General features: G+C 41.0%; 1 protein-coding gene across 1 annotated transcript in view; it reads left to right on the forward strand.

Annotated features, from left to right (window-relative positions):
- PTPRS (protein tyrosine phosphatase receptor type S) overlaps positions 1 to 20,659 on the forward strand; it is a 531,027-nt gene that overhangs the window by 450,059 nt on the left and 60,309 nt on the right. The window contains exons 29-31 of the mRNA XM_089681016.1: positions 2,878 to 2,997; positions 3,075 to 3,229; positions 4,588 to 4,873. Of these exons, the coding sequence (XP_089537142.1) occupies positions 2,878 to 2,997; positions 3,075 to 3,229; positions 4,588 to 4,873 (561 nt within the window). The remainder of the gene's footprint in view (positions 1 to 2,877; positions 2,998 to 3,074; positions 3,230 to 4,587; positions 4,874 to 20,659) is intronic.

Consider the following 20,659-nt stretch of genomic DNA (forward strand, 5'->3'; position numbering starts at 1 on the left):
AGGTGACACTCTTGATAGGATCTAATATTAAATATGATAGTGTTTTTATTGAACAGAGCCCTCACCTTACAGACGAGGAGTGCTCATGGCTACTGAACATATGGTTGATATATACAGTGCATTGACAAAGTATTCCTACCCCTTGAAATTTTCCACATTTTGTCATGTTACAACCAAAAACGCAAATGTATTTTATTGGGATTTTATGTGATAGATCAAGACAAAGTAGCAAATAATTGTCAAGTGGAAGGAAAATGATAAGTGGTTTTCAACAATTTTTCCAAATATATATCTGTAGCGTGCATTTATATTCAGCCCGCGAGTCAATACTTTGTAGAATCACTGCTGCAATTACAGCTGCAGGTCTTTTTGGGTATGTCTCTACCAGCTTTGCAGATCTAGAGAGTGAAATTGTTGCCCATTTTTCTTTGCTCAAGCTGTGTCCGATTGGATGGAGAGTGTCTGTGAACAGCAATTTTCAAGTCTTGCCACAGATTCTTAATTGGATTTAGGTCTGGACTTTGACTGCGCTGTTCTAACACATGAATATGCTTTGATCTAAACCAGTGGTTCTCAACCTTTCTAATGCCGCGACCCCTTAATACAGTTCCTCATGTTGTGGTGACCCCCAACCATAAAATTATTTTCGTTGCTACTTCATAACTGTAATTTTGCAGTGGGAGGACTAGCGCCCCATCACTGATGTCAGTGGGATGAATAGTGTCCCATCGTTGGTATCAGTGGGAGGAATAGTGCCCCATCATTCGTGTCAGTGGGAGGAATAGTGTCCCATCATTGGTGTTAGTGGGAGGAATAGTGTCCCATCATTGGTGTCAGTGGGAGGAATAGTGCCCCATCATTGGTATTAGTGGGAGGAATAGTGCCCCATCATTGGTGCCAGTGGGGGGAATAGTGTCCCATCATTGGTATCAGTGGGGGGAATAGTGCCCCATCATTGGTATCAGTGGGGGGAATAGTGCCCCATCATTGGTATCAGTGGGAGGAATAGTGCCCCATCATTGGTATCAGTGGAAGGAATAGTGCCCCATCATTGGTATCAGTGGGAGGAATAGTGCCCCATCATTGGTATCAGTGGGAGGAATAATGCCCCATCATTGGTATCAGTGGGAGGAATAATGCCCCATCATTGGTATCAGTGGGAGGAATAGTGCCCCATCATTGGTATCAGTGGGAGGAATAGTGCCCCATCATTGGTATCAGTGGAAGGAATAGTGCCCCATCATTGGTGTCAGTGGGAGGAATAGTGCCCCATTGTGGGTGTCAGTGGGAGGAATAGTGCCCCATTGTGGGTGTCAGTGGGAGGAATAGTGCCCCATCGTGGGTGTCATTGGGAGGAATAGTGCCCCATCGTTGGTGTCAGTGGGGGGAGGAATAGTGCCCCATCGTTGGTGTCAGTGGGGGGAGGAATAGTGCCCCATCGTTGGTGTCAGTGGGGGGAGGAATAGTGCCCCATCGTTGGTGTCAGTGGGGGGAGGAATAGTGCCCCATCGTTGGTGTCAGTGGGGGGGAGGAATAGTGCCCCATCGTTGGTGTCAGTGGGGGGAGGAATAGTGCCCCATCGTTGGTGTCAGTGGGGGGAGGAATAGTGCCCCATCGTTGGTGTCAGTGGGGGGAGGAATAGTGCCCCATCGTTGGTGTCAGTGGGGGGAGGAATAGTGCCCCATCGTTGGTGTCAGTGGGGGGAGGAATAGTGCCCCACCGTTGGTGTCAGTGGGGGGAGGAATAGTGCCCCATCGTTGGTGTCAGTGGGGGGAGAAATAGTGCCCCATCGTTGGTGTCAGTGGGGGGAGGAATAGTGCCCCATCGTTGGTGTCAGTGGGGGGAGGAATAGTGCCCCATCGTTGGTGTCAGTGGGGGGAGGAATAGTGCCCCATTGTTGGTGTCAGTGGGGGGAGGAATAGTGCCCCATCGTTGGTGTCAGTGGGGGGAGGAATAGTGCCCCATCGTTGGTGTCAGTGGGGGGAGGAATAGTGCCCCATCGTTGGTGTCAGTGGGGGGAGGAATAGTGCCCCATCGTTGGTGTCAGTGGGGGGAGGAATATTGCCCCATCGTTGGTGTCAGTGGGGGGAGGAATAGTGCCTCATCGTTGGTGTCAGTGAGAGGAGGAATAGTGCCTCATCGTTGGTGTCAGTGGGAGGAATAGTGTACAATCATTGGCATCAGTGGGAGGAATAGTGCCCAATCGTTGGTGTCAGTGGGGGGAGGAATAGTGCCCCATCGTTGGTGTCAGTGGGGGGAGGAATAGTGCCCCATCGTTGGTATTAGTGACACCAATGATGGGGCACTATCCCTCCCACTGACACCAATGATACTTACCTTGCTGACTCCTGCTCCAGCCTGGGCTCGCTCTCTCCCTCTCCCATCTACAGCCTGCATACATGGCTGCAGCAGCAAAATTTGCACTTACCTGTCAGCTGTCTTCCTTCTCTGGCCTCTCTCTTCACTCGCTCCTGCAGCTCCCTCGATCTTCTTTGATCTACGCGCGCTGCTGCTCGGCTCCTCCTCTCCAAGCTCCACCTCCTCGCCGGTGATTGGCCACCTGTGTGCCTCTCCTGAGCTACAGTTCCGGTGGCCAATCAGCGGCGAGGAGGCGGTGACAGGGGCAGCATATCATCCCGCCCACACATCGCCGGAGACAGGAGCGGCGTCTCGGTTCCTAAGACCATCGGAAATATGTGTTTTTCCGATGGTCTTAGGCGACCCCTGGGAAATGGTCGTTCGACCCCCAAAGGGGTCACGACCCCCAGGTTGAGAACCGCTGATCTAAACCATTCCATTGTTTAGGGGGGAGAATGAACTAGAAGGTGGTGTTTATTGTGTTACAATACACTTCTGATTTGTTTGGTTTTTTTCCAGATTAAATGTGACCAGTATTGGCCAAGTCGAGGTGCAGACACATATGGAATTGTTCAAGTAACACTATTAGATACCATTGAATTGGCAACTTTTTGTGTACGAACGTTCTCTCTTCATAAGGTAAGTTAGAATGCAAGTAAAGAGATCACTTTTAGAAATTTGTAGCAAGAAGTTACACGACAATTTTGTTCCTGCAGAACGGATCAACTGAAAAAAGAGAGGTCAGACAATTTCAATTTACAGCCTGGCCAGACCATGGAGTTCCTGAGTACCCAACTCCATTCCTTGCTTTCCTCAGAAGAGTAAAAACATGTAATCCTCCTGATGCAGGACCAATTATTGTTCACTGCAGGTAAGGGAGCCATAAGCTGGCTATCTTGACCACATTTTACTGTTTAGACCAAAACATTTTCATTACATTTTTACAGATATTTGTTTAGGCTACATTCAGATGGTCAAATATCTGTGGCTAGTTTGCTGCATTCAGAGGAAGCTAAACGCGCCTATGAACACAGCAACACTCTGTGCTATGGCTGGATACAAACCAGCAGATTAGTTGTGACCATTTTGTATGCAGCCAAAACTCATCAGAAATGCTGACCCTGGCGTTCACTGGCTGCGTCCAGGATTGGTCGAAGGACCTATCAGCGCATAACTGCTCACATGAGCAGATACATGCAAACTGCAGTGAGCTTGTTATTTATTTGTCCAGAGCACAAATCAGACAGTCATCACTGACAGCTGCTGCCAGTTTTCAACTGCCAGCAAGAATTTACTAATTCTTGCTGGCAGCCACCCCTGGCTGCATATATTTGACTGTTTGAATGTAGCCTTACTTGTTACATTGTTTGGGAAAAAAAACAAGTTTAGCAAGCTCAGCCTCTTAGGCCTCATTCACATGTTCTAAACTGATATAATGCAGCACGTATTCCTGCAGCCAGGATCCAAGGTGTTCCAACCAGTGATGGCTGCTCAGTCTCTATAACTGAATGACAGGCTGAAAGGAGCCAGGGCTGTCTGTGGTTGTAAGCAATGTATCCACACTTCCAGCGATTACCTCCAGTTAGGGACAGATGTCTGTACTTAGACGAAATTAAGTGGCATCCAGCGGTTGACATCTCTTCTGAATTAGAGGTTACCAGGGTTACATGTGCGAATACACCGGGATACATGCTTACAGCTGCAGACAGCTTTGGCCCTTTTAAGCTTGTCTTTCATTTGTACGGGCTGAGCAGCCACCGCTAATCAGAATAACTAGGATCCTGTCTGCAGGTATACTGACCACACCATGGCAGTGTAGGACTGTTGAATGAGGCCTTGCAGCAGTTTTGGTTCAGGGAAAGGCAAAACAGAAGCTATAGCCCATTTTCCTTCAGAGGGTTAGGAGAGTTAAGGAAAAAAAAACAATTGTATCTAATTTTATGATGTTATAGAATACCTAATTTTTAATCTGCCCAGAACAATCTTTGTATTGTTAAATATGTGAGAATAGTATGATCATAGTATGATGATGAATAGAATGATTAGAATGTTTTTACAAATATTCCAGACTAAAACATGTGATGTCTTTCAGAGCTGTGTATGTCATAATGAGTAACCCATGCCAGGATTAAATGCATAAGAAAAGAATAGAAAATGATATTCCATATAAATTTGACATTTCTCAGCTCAGCTTTAATATTAACTGTTTGACCTTTTTTTTTTTTCTAGTGCTGGAGTTGGGCGAACTGGGTGTTTTATAGTAATTGATGCAATGCTAGAAAGAATAAAACATGAAAAAACAGTAGATATTTATGGGCACGTGACACTAATGCGCTCACAGAGAAATTACATGGTACAGACAGAAGATCAGTACAGCTTTATCCATGATGCCTTGTTTGAAGCTGTGGCATGTGGGAACACAGAGGTTCCAGCAAGAAATTTATACACATATATTCAGAAGTTAGCTCAGATTGAAGTTGGAGAACATGTTACAGGCATGGAGCTAGAGTTCAAGGTAAGAACTGCACAGAATGTATATTGTAATGCCATGAAACTGGGAAATATTCCTAAATAATGTAATTTAATTAAATTCTCCTAAAAACTAGTTCATTCCTCAGATTGCAGGTTGGGTGATAAGTGATGTTCTCCTTAATAGACTTATATACAATAGACTTAATGTGAAGGAATTAAGGTAAAAAAAACTTTCTGCCATTCCCTTCTGTTCTCACTTCATCAGTGAGAGCAGCAGGAGCCATTGGCTTCTACTCCTGTCAGTTAAATCCAGCAATGTAGGGGCAGAGCCAATGCAGCCCTGGGTGTGTCAATGGACACAGATAGCATGGTTTTGGATTGAGCCCACACTTGTGGCACTGTAGGAAATGGCTTCCTATGAGGGCACATGGAAAAGGGAAGCCTTGATCACTGGCAGAGGACCTCAGAAGTGGAGGATTGGGGCTGCTCTGTTCAAGACATTGCACAGAGCAGGTAAGTATACCATGTTTATAAGAACAGCAGTTCAAGGTAAGAATTGCCCGGAATATATAGTATAATGCCATGGAACTGGAAAGTCTTCCTGATTAATTGGTTAATTAAAGTATTACTAAACCCACATCAGTAAAATCAGTCTGTATATGCAGTAAAGCATGCTTGTTATACTCACTGTGGAAACTAAGGGGTTAATCCTCTGCATTGTATAAAAAGGCTGTTTGATCCTGTCTTCTCTGATCCTCCCCTTTTCCACAGTCTCAATCAATCAATCAAATGCCCAGGGAACTTTAAATGAGGCATAACATAGATTGATTTATAATTAAAAAAGATCAATTTATTGAGCGTACATGAAGATCTCACAGATTACAACAAGCTGGTTAGTCATATCCAACATATACAGTCAGGTCCATAAATATTGGGACATCGACACAATTCTAACATTTTTGGCTCTATACACCACCACAATGGATTTGAAATGAAACGAACAAGATGTGCTTTAATTGCAGACTGTCAGCTTTAATTTGAGGGTATTTACATCCAAATCAGGTGAACGGTGTAGGAATTACAACAGTTTGCATATGTGCCTCCCACTTGTTAAGGGACCAAAAGTAATGGGACAATTGGCTTCTCAGCTGTTCCATGGCCAGGTGTGTGTTATTCCCTCATTATCCCAATTACAATGAGCAGATAAAAGGTCCAGAGTTCATTTCAAGTGTGCTATTTGCATTTGGAATCCGTTGCTGTCAACTCTCAAGATGAGATCCAAAGAGCTGTCACTATCAGTGAAGCAAGCCATCATTAGGCTGAAAAAACAAAACAAACCCATCAGAGAGATAGCAAAAACATTAGGCGTGGCCAAAACAACTGTTTGGAACATTCTTTTTAAAAAAGGAACGCACCGGTGAGCTCAGCAACACCAAAAGACCCGGAAGACCACGGAAAACAACTGTGGTGGATGACTGAAGAATTCTTTCCCTGGTGAAGAAAACACCCTTCACAACAGTTGGCCAGATCAAGAACACTCTCCAGGAGGTAGGTGTATGTGTGTCAAAGTCAACAATCAAGAGAAGACTTCACCAGAGTGAATACAGAGGGTTCACCACAAGATGCAAACCATTGGTGAGCCTCAAAAACAGGAAGGCCAGATTAGAGTTTGCCAAATGACATCTAACAAAGCCTTCACAGTTCTGGAACAACATCCTATGGACAGATGAGACCAAGATCAACTTGTACCAGAGTGATGGGAAGAGAAGAGTATGGAGAAGGAAAGGAACTGCTCATGATCCTAAGCATACCACCTCCATCAGTGAAGCATGGTGGTGGTAGTGTCATGGCATTGGCATGTATGGCTGCCAATGGAACTGGTTCTCTTGTATTTATTGATGATGTGACTGCTGACAAAAGCAGCAGGATGAATTCTGAAGTGTTTCGGGCAATATTATCTGCTCATATTCAGCCAAATGCTTCAGAACTCATTGGACACCGCTTCACAGTGCAGATGGACAGTGACCCAAAGCATACTGCAAAAGCAACCAAAGAGTTTTTTAAGGGAAAGAAGTGGAATGTTATGCAATGGCCAAGTCAATCACCTGACCTGAATCCGATTGAGCATGCATTTCACTTGCTGAAGACAAAACAGAAGGGAAAATGTCCCAAGAACAAGCAGGAACTGAAGACAGTTGCAGTAGAGGCCTGGCATAGCATCACCAGGGATGAAACCCAACGTCTGGTGATGTCTATGCGTTCCAGACTTCAGGCTGTAATTGACTGCAAAGGATTTGCAACCAAGTATTAAAAAGTGAAAGTTTGATTTATGATTATTATTCTGTCCCATTACTTTTGGTCCCTTAACAAGTGGGAGGCACACATGCAAACTGTTGTAATTCCTACACCGTTTACCTGATTTGGATGTAAATACCCTCAAATTAAAGCTGACAGTCTGCAGTTAAAGCACATCTTGTTCGTTTCATTTCAAATCCATTGTGGTGGTGTATAGAGTCAAAAAATGTTATAATTGTGTCGATGTCCCAATATTTATGGACCTGAGTGTAGCAGCCTATGTAACTAACCAGCTTGTTAGTAAGATCTCCATGTAGCACTCAATAAATTGACTTTTTTTATATATAATCTATTCAATGTTATGCCTCATTTAAAGTCCCATGGGTATTTCATTTGGTTTATGAATGTACTCATAAGGGATGGGAGGCATAGCATTTAGGCACCAGATCACACCTTGTTTATTTTATCCCCATTTTATATTACAGCCCACCGTTAATCACACTTTAAAGGCCCCAAACACCCCAATTACCCAGCAATACAGTTGTGAGAAAAATTTTCTAAACTCTAAAGGATTTTAGTGTCGTCTAATATTAGTACAAGTCATTATTTAAAAAATAGTTATTTAACAAACAACCAATATTTTACATTGTTGCACATCTCATATTTGCAAAAGACCTATGTTTCTGGGACAGCATTTCATGGATTGATGAGAAAAAAAATTACTGCATGCCAACACCCAAAACCTTCCATATTACAATCTTAAAGTGATACTAAGCCTAAAAATATCTTTTTACCTTAATGCATTTGCTTGCATATAATTAAAAAAAATAATTTGTATTTGTGTGTGCTCCCCCTTCCCTGTGTGAAGGGGAAAGAGATCCAGCGCTTTGCACAGCTGCATCTCTTCTCCCCTCTCTTCCTCTTCACACAGTGCAATTAGCTCCTGTTTCTGTCAATCAAATGCAGTGAAGAGGAAGTGGGGGACAGGGCTAAGTCCCACTGTGTGTGTCTATAGAGCGTGTAGACTTACAGGTCAGGAGCAAGCAGACTACATGTGCCCCCATAACATACGGCTTGCTATGGGGATATATGAAGAAGAGGAGGATCTGAGATCGCCTGCAGGAGACCCAAGAAGAGGAGGGTCGGGACTACTCTATGCAATACCATTGCACAGGGCAGATAAGTATAACATGTTTGTTATTTTCATTTTAAAAGAAAATCAGAATTTAGTAACACTTTAAATATGCTGTAAAGAACATTTAGCTTTGAGATTACATTGCTATTTCAAATCACTTTGAAATCAGATCTCCTGATCTGTGTGCGTGTTAGTGATTCAGAATGTATTGAATCTATTGGATCAGCAGTGTCCAGCCTACTAGCATTTTCAAAATGACAGGTAAGTAGTATGAGACTTTTTTGTTTAGTTTTTTTGTTTTCTTTTCCAAACAGATTTGATTTAAAAATAAGAAAAATCCTTTAAATAGCCAAGTTAAAAGTCTAGACCTTGACAGAGTTCAGCTGATGACCAAAAGAGACCTGCTCAGGCAAAAAAAACCTTAGAAAGATCAATAATAATATTTTTTTTCATTTTGGATAGAGATGAAGAAAAATTGTTTCCCATCCCAGTCCCATTAGAGGTATTTTCTTTATTTCCTGTCCTATACACACAACAGAAAGGAAGTAAAAATCTCTCCAAAGTTAGGGATATATACTTAGAGACAGTGGAATTGATTTACTAAAGGTGAAGATGCTGTTCACTTTGCAGGAAAATTTTGTTTCCCCAATAGATTTCCCCTCTAATACTGTTATAGCAATTTCGGATTTTCCTTCACTTGTTATCCCAGTGATTGAGGACAAATACAGAAAGTGCATCTTCTTATCAGGGGCACAGACAGCAATAAATACCAGGTAGAGGTTCTTTTTTTCTTTTTTTTTTTTAATTTAAATATTTATTAATTTTCAAAATAATAGGAAAGATAAAATCCACAGTACAAATTCTTTACATAAAAAATATACAATAATTTCCCTTATTTTCCTTATTTCTCCCATCCCCCCCCCTAACAAAATCACCCTTTCCCCTCCCCCCCCTCCTCCCCCCCATCCTGCACATCTCTTCACCTTCCGCTCTTAGGCAAGAGAAAAAGAGACTTGAAAAATGTTCTTATTACTAAAGGGACTGAAAGAAAGCAAACTCCTTCTTTATCTATTCAGATCCGATCTGAACTCTTCCCATTTTTTCCATTTCATGTAATATGTCTCCATCCTATCTTCCTGTATATAAAATAATTTCTCCATTCTACCAATCTGGTCCACTCTTTCTATCCAGTCCTCTTCTTTTGGAGCTTCTACTTTACACCAAAACTTTGGTATCAGACTTTTGGCTGCATTTAAAAAGTACCATACACCCGTTTCTTTATATTTATTTACTGATAATTCTGTAATATGTAAAAGGAATCCTCCAGGGTCCAAACCAATATCCATTTCCGTAATCATTCTAATCTGATGCACTACATTTCTCCACACCCCCGCCAACACATGATTTCTCCCCACTCATCTTGTGCTCTATACTCGGTGTAATATACCCTCTTATCAAACATTTATAATTCATTTCCACCTCGCGTGTACTTACATTCTCATGAATCAATCTAAATATTTTTTCCTGTTTAGCCTCCTCTATCACCACCCCCAAATCTCTTTCCCATTTTTCTATATACATTAGTTTTTTTTTTCCTATATCTAACTCAGTGAGGATTTTTTATATTTTAGCCGTACCGTGTTTCCCATCTCCCCGTGATTCCAACAACCTCTCAAACAAGTTCCAATCTTTTCTAGATCTCAAGGGTTTAGGCAAATTCCCAACAAAACATTTTAATTGATTATACCTCCAAACATCTATCTTAGTGAAAATCTTTCCCTCTTCCTTTTCCAAATCTTTAAGTGATCTCAATTCTACTCCTTTCATTATATCTCTCAACTGGGCTTCCTCCTTTTTGATCCATTTTCCTGAAATTTCCTCCCTACCTGGCGGGAAAAGCCCTGAGTTCCTTAATGGCATCAGAAATGAGTTAAAATCCCACTTTATCTGTTTGTGCATTTTATCCCACACTCTTAAAACATTTAAAGTATACACACTCGTGCTCTCTTTTAAACCTCTATGCTGTGTTGGAACCCATATACTCCTACTTAATTTATTACCACTGAGTGAATTTTCTATAGTGACCCAACTTTTCCCTTTTGAATTATGTGTCCAATCAAATATTCTAGCCAAAATTACTGCTTTATAATATCTATTAAAATCTGGCACTCCCAGTCCACCTTTTTCTTTATTTCTACTCATCACTTCATAAGATACTCTAGGTTTTTTATTTCTCCAAATATATCTTGTTATCATCTTTTTAATCATCTTAAAATATACCTCTGGAAGCTTAATAGGGACCATTTGGAATTTATATAGGATTTTGGGGACAATTACCGTTTTTATCAAATTTATACGTCCTATCCAGGAATGATTTCCTCCTCCTAATCTCTTTAATTCCTCTCTAATTTCATTTAACATTTCTATATAATTTGATTTATAAAGGTTTTTATATGCCGAAGTGAGTTTTACCCCCAAATATTTTAATTCTCTCTCTTTCCACACAAAGGGAAATTCCCCTTGTATCCCCTTTTTTTCCTTATTTGGAAGATTTATGTTTAATATCTCTGTTTTAGCCGGGTTAATTTTTAAGTTTGACATCTCTCCATATTCCTTCAATGCCTTCATTAAATTAGGGAGCGTTGTCCTAGGATTTCCAACATAGAACAATAAATCATCCGCAAAAGCGGCAACCTTATGCTCTATATTTCCTATACATATTCCCTTTATGTCTGGGTTTTTCCTTATTGTTGACAACAATGGTTCCAAGGACAAAACGTACAACAATGGAGACAATGGGCAACCCTGTCTTGTTCCATTTGTCATCCCAAATGACTCTGACATCTCTCCATTTACCATAACTACTGCGGATGGACTCCTGTACAACTTTCCTATCCATGCTCTCATTCTAGCCCCCACTCCCAGGGCCTCCAATGTATCCATCATGAATCCCCAATTAACTCTATCAAATACCTTCTCTGCATCCACTGAAAGAACCGCCACTGGAGTCCTTCCCTTTCTACTTTGCTGAATAAGCAAGAAGGATCTCAACCCATTGTCTCTACCCTCTCTCCCTTGAACAAAACCCACCTGATCTTCGTGTATCCATTCGGGCATTAACTCTTTCAGCCTATTCGCTAAGATCTTTGCATATATCTTCCTTTCTCTCTATCTTCTCCTCTCCTCCCCTCTCTCTGCCCTTATTACTCCTCTCTTTACGCAGGCTATCAACCCCACTCCCCTCCCCCCTCCCCCACCCCTCCTCCCTCCAATCCCCCACCCCTCCTCCCTCCAATCCATCCCCCCTCCCACCCCTCCCTTCTTTTAGGCTTGCATTTTGTCTATACATCTTTTGGGGGTCCAAACCCATCATAGATTTACCACCTTGGGGTTGAACTCCACCCATGGATGGTCCCCCCTACTTCCCACCACCTCAGATACCCCGTATCTATCTAGTTAGTTCGATATGGTCCCAGCAGCTCTTGAAGCCTAGGAGAGAGAAAGAGAGAGAGAGAGGGAAAGAGAGAGAGAGAGAAAAAGAGAGAGAGAGAAGAAGAAAAAAAAAAAACCACAACAATAACTATACCCATCTCCTTCCATCCCCTCTCTCAATTCCCTATCTCCCTCCTCTAACAAACCTCCAGTCCTCTCTCCCTCTAACTCCAAAATCTCCCTCTTCACCTTCCCAGCCAGGAACCTCTATCATTTGTAAATCAAGTCTGTCACAGAAGTCTCTTAAGTCCTCGGGGAATCTCAAATACGCTGTAACTCCTTTCTTCCATCCAATTAAACATTCCGGAATACCCCATCTATAGTGCACATTCTGTTTTATCATCTGTTCTAACAGGGGTTTCAGAGATCTTTTTCTCCATAGTGTCTCTGATGGTAAGTCCGCAAAAATCTGTATATTCATTTCTCCATACTTAATGATTGATCTTCCCTTAATCTTTCTCCATAGCTCTTCTTTATCTCCCAACTTCTGGAATTGGACAATTATATCTCTTGGTTTCTTTTTTCCACTTCCTTGTTGAATCTTTCCTATCCTGAATACACCTTCCAGGTTAACCAATTCTGTTTCTGGTCTGTCCATTATGGAGTTTACAATTTTACAGACAAGGCTTCGTGTTTCTTCTCCCTTTACAGACTCTGGTACTCCTCTTACCCTGAGATTGTTTCTCCTCTCCCTGTTTTCTTGTATCTCCATTTTATAACGCAACTTTTTTGGGTCTTTCCTGGTATCCCTGATCTTTTTCTCTAGGTCAGAGATATATTGGGCATGATTTTTAACTCTTTCCTCCGTCTCCTCCACCCTTAAGAACATCTGCCCCAAATCACTTCGTATATTTGCCATTTCTTGCTTTCTTGCTTTTTCTAAGTTCTTAAACATATCTGCTATCTCTTTCTTGTTTGGTACTTGTAATTCACTTTCCATATCTCTCGTCTCCAAATTTTCTGTAGCTTGCTGGCTACTATATTTCTTTCCCAGGGAGAGTCTAGGGCTGCCGTCTATACTCATTTCCAGTTCACTTTTTTCTCCAACACCTAGAGATCTTTCTGGAGTCACATTTCCTTGGGACGTATATTTTTTTATCGTACCAGTTTGAGACCCCTTTGGCCCACTATTTTTAACATTTTTATTCTTCATCTCTTCTATGTGTCTTGTTTTCTTCAATAACAGGACCACAAAATTACCACAAGTAAGCATCAGGGACCCAAATTTTATCCATGCTTATTATTATCCATTTTTCCACTTAGTTCTCCTTCCAGGCTACTTTAATTCCTCCTTATCTCCTTCAAAATCTCCTGGGAATCCCCCTTTTTCAAATTCTCTCCTTTACCCCGCACACAGTCACTATTGCATAAAAATGACCAGTCCAGGCTGCTCACACTGACCATCCAGTTGCTCTTCTTCTAATGAGACAGCCGCAGCCACCAGCAAATTCCTCAGCTTTCCAGTTCCATTGCTCTCTTCAAAGGGGGATTTCTCTGGTTCTCTTAAATCAAGTTCGCTCTCCTGTGGATAGATCCCTTCCACTCCGGGGGGGCATACTGCTGAGAGGCTTTTTTGCCGCCTTCAATAGCCATGCACTGGGGGGGGAGAACCGGCGTCTTCCTCTCTCCTCTGAACGCCGGCCGGCTTCTCCCCTACCCAGTGCTTCTCTGCGGCTAGCACGTGATCAAGCCGCGCCTCCTCATCTCCCCAGCAACCCTGCACTCAGCCTGCACCTCCTCCAGTGTATCTCCAGCATGTCTCCGTCCTGTCCCGATGTTGCGGTCCACCTACTCCTCACCGCTCCCGGGACCACCGTCTCCATTCCGGGACCCACCTCACTCTGGTAGGTCCCCCAGAAGTATAGGTATTTGAGGTGGGGAGAAGCATGGAGAGCTCACATTCCATGCTCTCCTACGCCGCCATAGTTAGGCTCCGCCCCCGTGTAGCCAACCAGGTAGAGGTTCTAACCTTTTCAGACTTTCAGGCATTATACAATTCTAAATCTTGATATGGAACCCACATATTTATACACAGGGTTAAAAAAGGGAAGTGATGAAATACAACCATTAATAAAATAAATTTTTTGGACATTGATATTTTTAGACACAGTGGTAATAGCTATGGTAAATAGTTAAAATATATTCAGAGCTTAGCAGTGTAATTGGAGTAAGTGGCTAGGAGATACCAGGTACATTTCTCACCTGAGTGAAAATAAATACCTTTGAAATGTTGATATATGATCAACTGCGGTATACCAAAGCCCAAAACTTGTCTTTCTCATTTTGAATAGAATAGGTGAAGGTTAGAACCGCAGTCAGTTTTGTTCTTTCATTTATATCCCATTAGGGATATTTCCCTTAATTTACTGTCCTCTACAGTCAACAGGAAGTGACAGAACATCTTTCCAATGTAAGGGAAATCCACTCTTAATCCCCACCCCATGGAAATGTCCCCTCTACATTTGTCCTGTGGCAATGCAAAATTATGAATTTGCCTTTACTTACATCCCCGCTAAGGTCAGGTCAATTAGAGAGGGTGAATTTCCCTAATGTGCACACAAGCTTCTATAAAAACAGTGCTCACTTCATCACTGTATCAGAATGTAAAAAAAAAAGTTTTGTCCATACTTTACAGGGAAGCAAGCTTTGTTGTCAAAGGTGATAAATGCAAGTGGTGTGGTGGCAATCAAAATGTATGTCCATATTTAGTCTAGAAGCTTGAATTTTTGGGTGACTACATTTCTATTTCTGTCTTTTCTATACTCTTCAGACGTGTAGCCTGGCTGGTACAGGAGTATCTGATTTGTTGCTGTTACTTATTTGTATAGGTTAATTCACTGGTGAGATTGTTTGATCCACATCCCATGCATTTATAACACATTAATTAGGTATACCATGTTTGAGGATCTATATCAAAAGGTACCCTGTAGGAGCAGGGCTTGGCCCACCTAAAAAGATAGCCACTTGAATCTGGAGTGCTACAGCACACCCAGCTCACACAGCTATACAAAGCAACTACAGCCAGCTACTGTGGATGACCTCCGACACCCCTCAAATCACTAGTATAGCCTATCTGCTTGATGATAAATGCAGTCAAATTATGAACACTCAACATATTGACAATAGCTTTGCAGAATTCTTTTCAAAGATTTATAGCATTAAAGGGGAAATATGATGCACTGAATTAAAATGTGTAATATATTTTTTAAGACAGAATAAACTAGTTGTTTGGTCCATCATCATTATACAAACCATTATCTGCTGTCCAGTTCCCTTAGCAGAGCGACCAACAGACATTGAATGGTCAGAGGGGGAGGTAACTGCAAATGACAAGCCTCATCTTTTGCTTCCTGGTTTGACTATGTTGTGTAGCCACTCTTTCCCTAAGCAAACACACCTCTAGTAGGAGCATGCACGCTTGTTATGCTGTTTCTGCTGCTAAGCTGTGCCACTGCCTGATCTTTCACTGAGCAGCATAGTTACTTGATTGAGCAGCAAGAATGAGGGGGGAGGAATATCTGCAACCAGGCTCTCAGTAATGGTGAACATAACCCATCAATCAAGAGGAGGAGAGAACATGGGTAGGATCCCTATATTGTCAGCATCTCACCCAAGAACTGACTGATACTTGATTGATATTTAAGATAAACTGTGTATTTTTAATAGGAATACATTAAAGGTACTCCTGTGTCATCAGCAAGTGCATAAAAAGAAAGGTATGCCCTGTACCTCTCATTAGACTTTGAACTGAATACGCCGATCATAAGGTACAGACTTTCCTGAACAAATTTACCCTGCCCCCAGGATAAGTTACCTTTCTATCACTTGCTATACAGAAATACATGCAGTTATACAGAAACTTTCACTCCACTAATCTCCTGGGCCTGATGGCTTTGGGTGTAAATATTGGAAAGCATACGGGGACTTGCTATCTCCCACCTAAAAGCAGTTATAATACCTGCACTGGTCAGCTGCCTAAGGAAGCTTTTGAAGCTTTAATAGTCACCATTTCTTAACCAGGCAAAATGCTGACATTCCCTGCAGCTACAAGCCTGGAAGACATCCTACCCCAATAAATTAATCTGTATCAGGTAGGCTCTGTAAAGGGTTGCAAGGCTTCCGATGGTACCAGGCAATTTCTGAATCTATTGTAATGGGCAGAAAACTGCTGCATGCCTTTCATTGGATGCAGGAAAGACATTCAGCCAGGTAAACTGTGGCTATCTGAGAGAGGTGCTTATTAAATTTGGATTGAAGAGTTTTATTGAATCAGCTATCCAGGTGTTGTACACTTCACCCAGTGCCAAGGTCTATACCCCAGAACTACTTATCTGCACCTTTTAATCTTACTAATGATACCAGACAAAGCTATCCCCTTTCCACATTCATATTTGCTCTAATTCTGGAGCCATTCACTGAAGCAATTAGGACCCTTCCAGAAATTATGGGGATAATGCTTGAATATAGGAAACACAAAATTGGATTGTATGCAGATCAAACTATATTGTCACTCACCAATCCACTTATATCACTTGCAAAAGAATCTGCAGGTTATAGCCAAATTTGGACATATATCACTTTTACTTGGGACAGAAGGATATCAGTAACGAAAATTTTCCTACTTCCTAATATTCAATACACCTTCCAATTGCTGTCTATGGCACTTCAAAGTCTTCTCTCCTCAAGCTACAATCAACATTGCACCACTGCTATGGCGGGAAATGCCCTAGGTTTAATTTTGTTAATGCCTAAAGCTTTTACTGGCATGGGAGCCCTAATATGTCTCTGTATTACAAAGTAATAGTGCTGGAACAATTGAAATATGAATGGTCCCCTACTACGGTTAACCCCTTTGCTGCCAGGCCCCATGCTCCAGTTTTAAATAATTTCTGCTGTTTTTCCATTGCGTTTTCAATTTTCCCTTAGAGCTTACAGAGTTTGTAAAAGACCCCCTAAACCAAATATTTTCTGAAAGCACACGACCAGTAGAATAGAAAGAAGGTGCTACTGATTTTTTTAGGCCCCACAATAGTTTTGCAAATGTTTATCAAATAACTATTTTCGCTACAAATACAACAAAACTATTAATAGCAGATACAAACACAGCTGATTTTACAAAATTGCTTCTAAATTCTTACTAAATATAGAAGCTTAACCTGTATTGAGCTAATAAATAACAAATACTTGTCAATTTTAAATTGCGCCTTTTTGTGAAGTGGTGAAATGGCAAAAAATTTGGAGGTTTTCATTTTTCACTTAAAACTTTCAGAGTTTGTAAAAGACCCCCCAAACCATACATTTTCTGAAAGCACATGACCAGTAGAATAAAAAAGAAGGTGCTACTGATTTTTTTAGGCCCCACAATAGTTGTGCAAATGTTAAGCAAATAACTATTTTCAATAAAAAAAAAAACACTAAAATCCTTATTTGCACACAAAACAACATAACTTGACATCAGTGGCACTGCCTGTGCAGCTAAAGATGGCCTTTCATGCCCCAAGTGAACAAGGCCTTAGACTTGCGGTTGGCGTTTGAAAAAAATTCACGGTTGAGCTGTGTTTTGCCACCTGCTAACCGCCCCCTCCCCCCCTTAAGCTGCAATAAGCAGTGGACAGGGTGCTGATGCTGTGATGTTTCGGGCCCGTGGCAAGGTTGACCCAATGTGTAATGGTGCCATCCACTACACGTTCATGTCAACGGGTAAAACCTCGTGCAATACATGCGGTTGCAGCACATTTGTTGGTAAAATGGGGTTAAAACAGGCAGTGAGGACGCATCGCAATGCTTCCTCACTACCTGTCAGTAGCCACTGGAGCACAATCTGAACGTGGATCAGCTTCAGAGGCAAGGGAGATTTAGACGCATGTCTAAATCTACCCTTACTATGTTTATTTTTTTATTTTATAATTTTTTCTTTTTTTGTAGAGGTACATTTTTATTAATATTTTTTTGGGGGAAGAGAGCTTTGCAGAGACACCAGGGGTCTAAACGGAAATCTACGGTCTCTTTTTTGAAACAGAGAAAGGGACTGAAGAAAGTCACTTTCTCTGCAGCCTGAGCTGCACTCTAGATGGATAGGATTATAAAATTAAACATTACACAGTGTTTACTATGTTTCATTAACAAACTGACACATAATAAACACAGTTTACTATGTGACAGTGATTAATGGATACCGATCTGTACTGATCGCTGTCTGTGTGCCTTCAGGAAACAAAGGGGACGGTAAAAACATGTTTACCAGACCCCCCCCCCCCACTATCAAGAAAGGGAGGGGGCTGGTAAACACATGATTACCCACTCTCCATGCTGACAGCGATCTGTCAGTGGCTGCAGCTGGCATGATATAGGGGAGGAACATATCCTGGGAGAGAGAGTGAATTACTACTACACAGGTGCTCCTTGCTGTTCTATTCATAGACAGCAAAATCTTGCTGTGCGTTTTCAATTATTGGTGGAGTAGACACATTTGGTGCTGTTTTCTTTAATGACAAGGTGGAGATTTCCTATAAAGGACATTGGGACTATTCACGTGGTTCATTAATATTGTTATCTTCTGTGAAGAGTTTGTATTCTATACAACAGAATTTTGGACTTGTTGTTTTTTGATCAATTTTTAACTATAATATTTTGAGGGTTTTATTTAGCACTATTTAATTGAATTTATATTGGTCTCCGTATTTAATTCAATACTAATATTTTTATTTTAGCAGTACAATTTTTGGTTGTTTTATCATATATGTCATTGGTGAGAAACACTAGATGTGGATCTGAATGCTTGCCATTTTATGAGGAAACTGGGTGGGTATATCACAAGATTCATGTATTCCCTGGTAGATGAAAGAGATGTTCTAGTGGTGCTGTGGGATCAGTACTCTCTGATTGTTGTGTTTTCTCCCTCTGAACATCATCTTTGACTAGGCTAGAGCACGAAAACACCTAGGTCATCCTCATCATTCCACACTCACCCAGAAGGGTTTGGTACTCAGACCTTCAAAGGCAGTGAAGTATGGTTCATTCTTATTAAATAGTGATACCTTTACCTTGGTTAAAGTGTTAGTTCACCTTTCATGAAAAATGTAAAGATGAACAGCAAACACCCTTCCCACCCCCCAGTACCCAATCTACCTTCCGTTGTTCATCTTTGTTTTTTTCTGTAAAGGTGAACCAGCCCTTTAAATTGCATAGCTTTTTTTTTCCCTCATACAGCACATACAAGCCAATATGTTTAGCAGCTTTTGGTAAATGTTTTACATTGCATAGAAGCTGGTCTAATTGAGGACCTTACATATTATCTACATATGTAAACTGTTTACCTACCAAAGGATTCATTCATTCATTCTGTTCAGCTATGACCTTCCTAGATTACACTGTATGAAAGCAATGTAGCTAAGCATAGACATTATAAGAGAAATTACATAATTGTGAGTATGTCCCTTTGCTCTTCACTGTAATATGCATGTTTATGTAATGCAGTCTGAAATGAGTCAAAGTGTGTTTTGTTCCAGTCTGAGTTCAGAGATTGCAGGAAGCTAATATCAAAATGGATTTCACTACTCTGTGTATTTTAACCACCTCAAGACTAGACACTTTCACCTCCCTCCTCCCCAGGCCTTTTTTCAGCTTTCAGTGCTGTCACACTTTGAATGACAATTACTCTGTCATACGACACTACCAAAATGAAATTTTTAGCATTTTTTGAGACATATCTTTCATTTGGTGCTATTTAATTACCACTGTTTTTTTTTTTTATTTTTTTGTTTATAAGCAAACAAATACCGTACATTTTGTTTAAAAAAAAAACACATTTTTCTTAGTTTCTGTTATAAAATTTTGCAACTAAATTGTTCTTCATAAATTTAAGCCAAAATATAATAATCTAAATTTCCCTGGTGAAAATAGCCCAAATCAGTGTATCTTATGTAGTAGTCTATGTGAAAATTATAGTTAGTCTACAAGCTATGATACAGTGAAGGAAATACGTATTTGATCCCCTGCTGAATTTGAATGTTTGCCCACTCACAAAGAAATGATCAGTCTAAAAATCGAATGGTAGGTGTATTGAGATGTGTGCAAACCTGGTGGCCAACTACAGCAAACATCTGACCTCTGTGATTGCCAACAAGGGATTTGCCACCAAGTACGAAGTCTTGTTTTGTGAAGGGGATCAAATACTTATTTCCCTCATGAACATGCAAATCAGTGCATAATTTGTTAGACATGCATTTCTTTTGAATTTTTTTTTTTGCTATTCTGTCTCTGTGTTACAATACACCTACCATTCGATTTTTAGACTGATCATTTCTTTGTGAGTGGGCAAACATTCAAAATCAGCTGGGGATCAAATACGTATTTCCTTCACTCTATATACAGAATATCTGAAAATTTGACCAATCCTGATGTAATGTCTGCCTATCTCATTTCTTGAGACCCTAAAATGCCAGGACAGTGCAAATACTCCCCCAAATTACCCCTTTTTGGAAAGTAGACAGTCCAAGGTATTTACTAAGAAGCTTGGTGAGTTTTTGAAGTTGTAATTTTTTCACATTTATTGTAAAGTGAAGACATTAAATAATTTTTTTCCACAAAGTTGTCATTTTAGTGATTTCTCACACACACACGCACAGACATGTGTTGTCATGGACTTAAAAAGCATGATCTACCTTTCATAGATGTATCAAGCTGCCCATTCCAGCATAGCTCCAGGTGACATGCAGAAAACGTACTTAAAAAAGTGTAACATTTATAAAAATGTGAGGTACTGCTTTTCCATGCCAGCACCACACTGCACTGAATTTTGCTTGTACCAGAACAGATGCAGACAGATCGCGTCATCCTGTAAGACATACTGCCTCTCACCGCAATGTAAAGGGGGTCTTTCCAATGGTTGTTAGGATTGAGAAAGAC

This window comes from Staurois parvus, unplaced genomic scaffold (genome assembly GCF_062004578.1).
Source record: "Staurois parvus isolate SC_StPar_1 unplaced genomic scaffold, SC_StPar_1.0 ptg000256l, whole genome shotgun sequence".
Classification (NCBI taxonomy): domain Eukaryota; kingdom Metazoa; phylum Chordata; class Amphibia; order Anura; family Ranidae; genus Staurois; species Staurois parvus.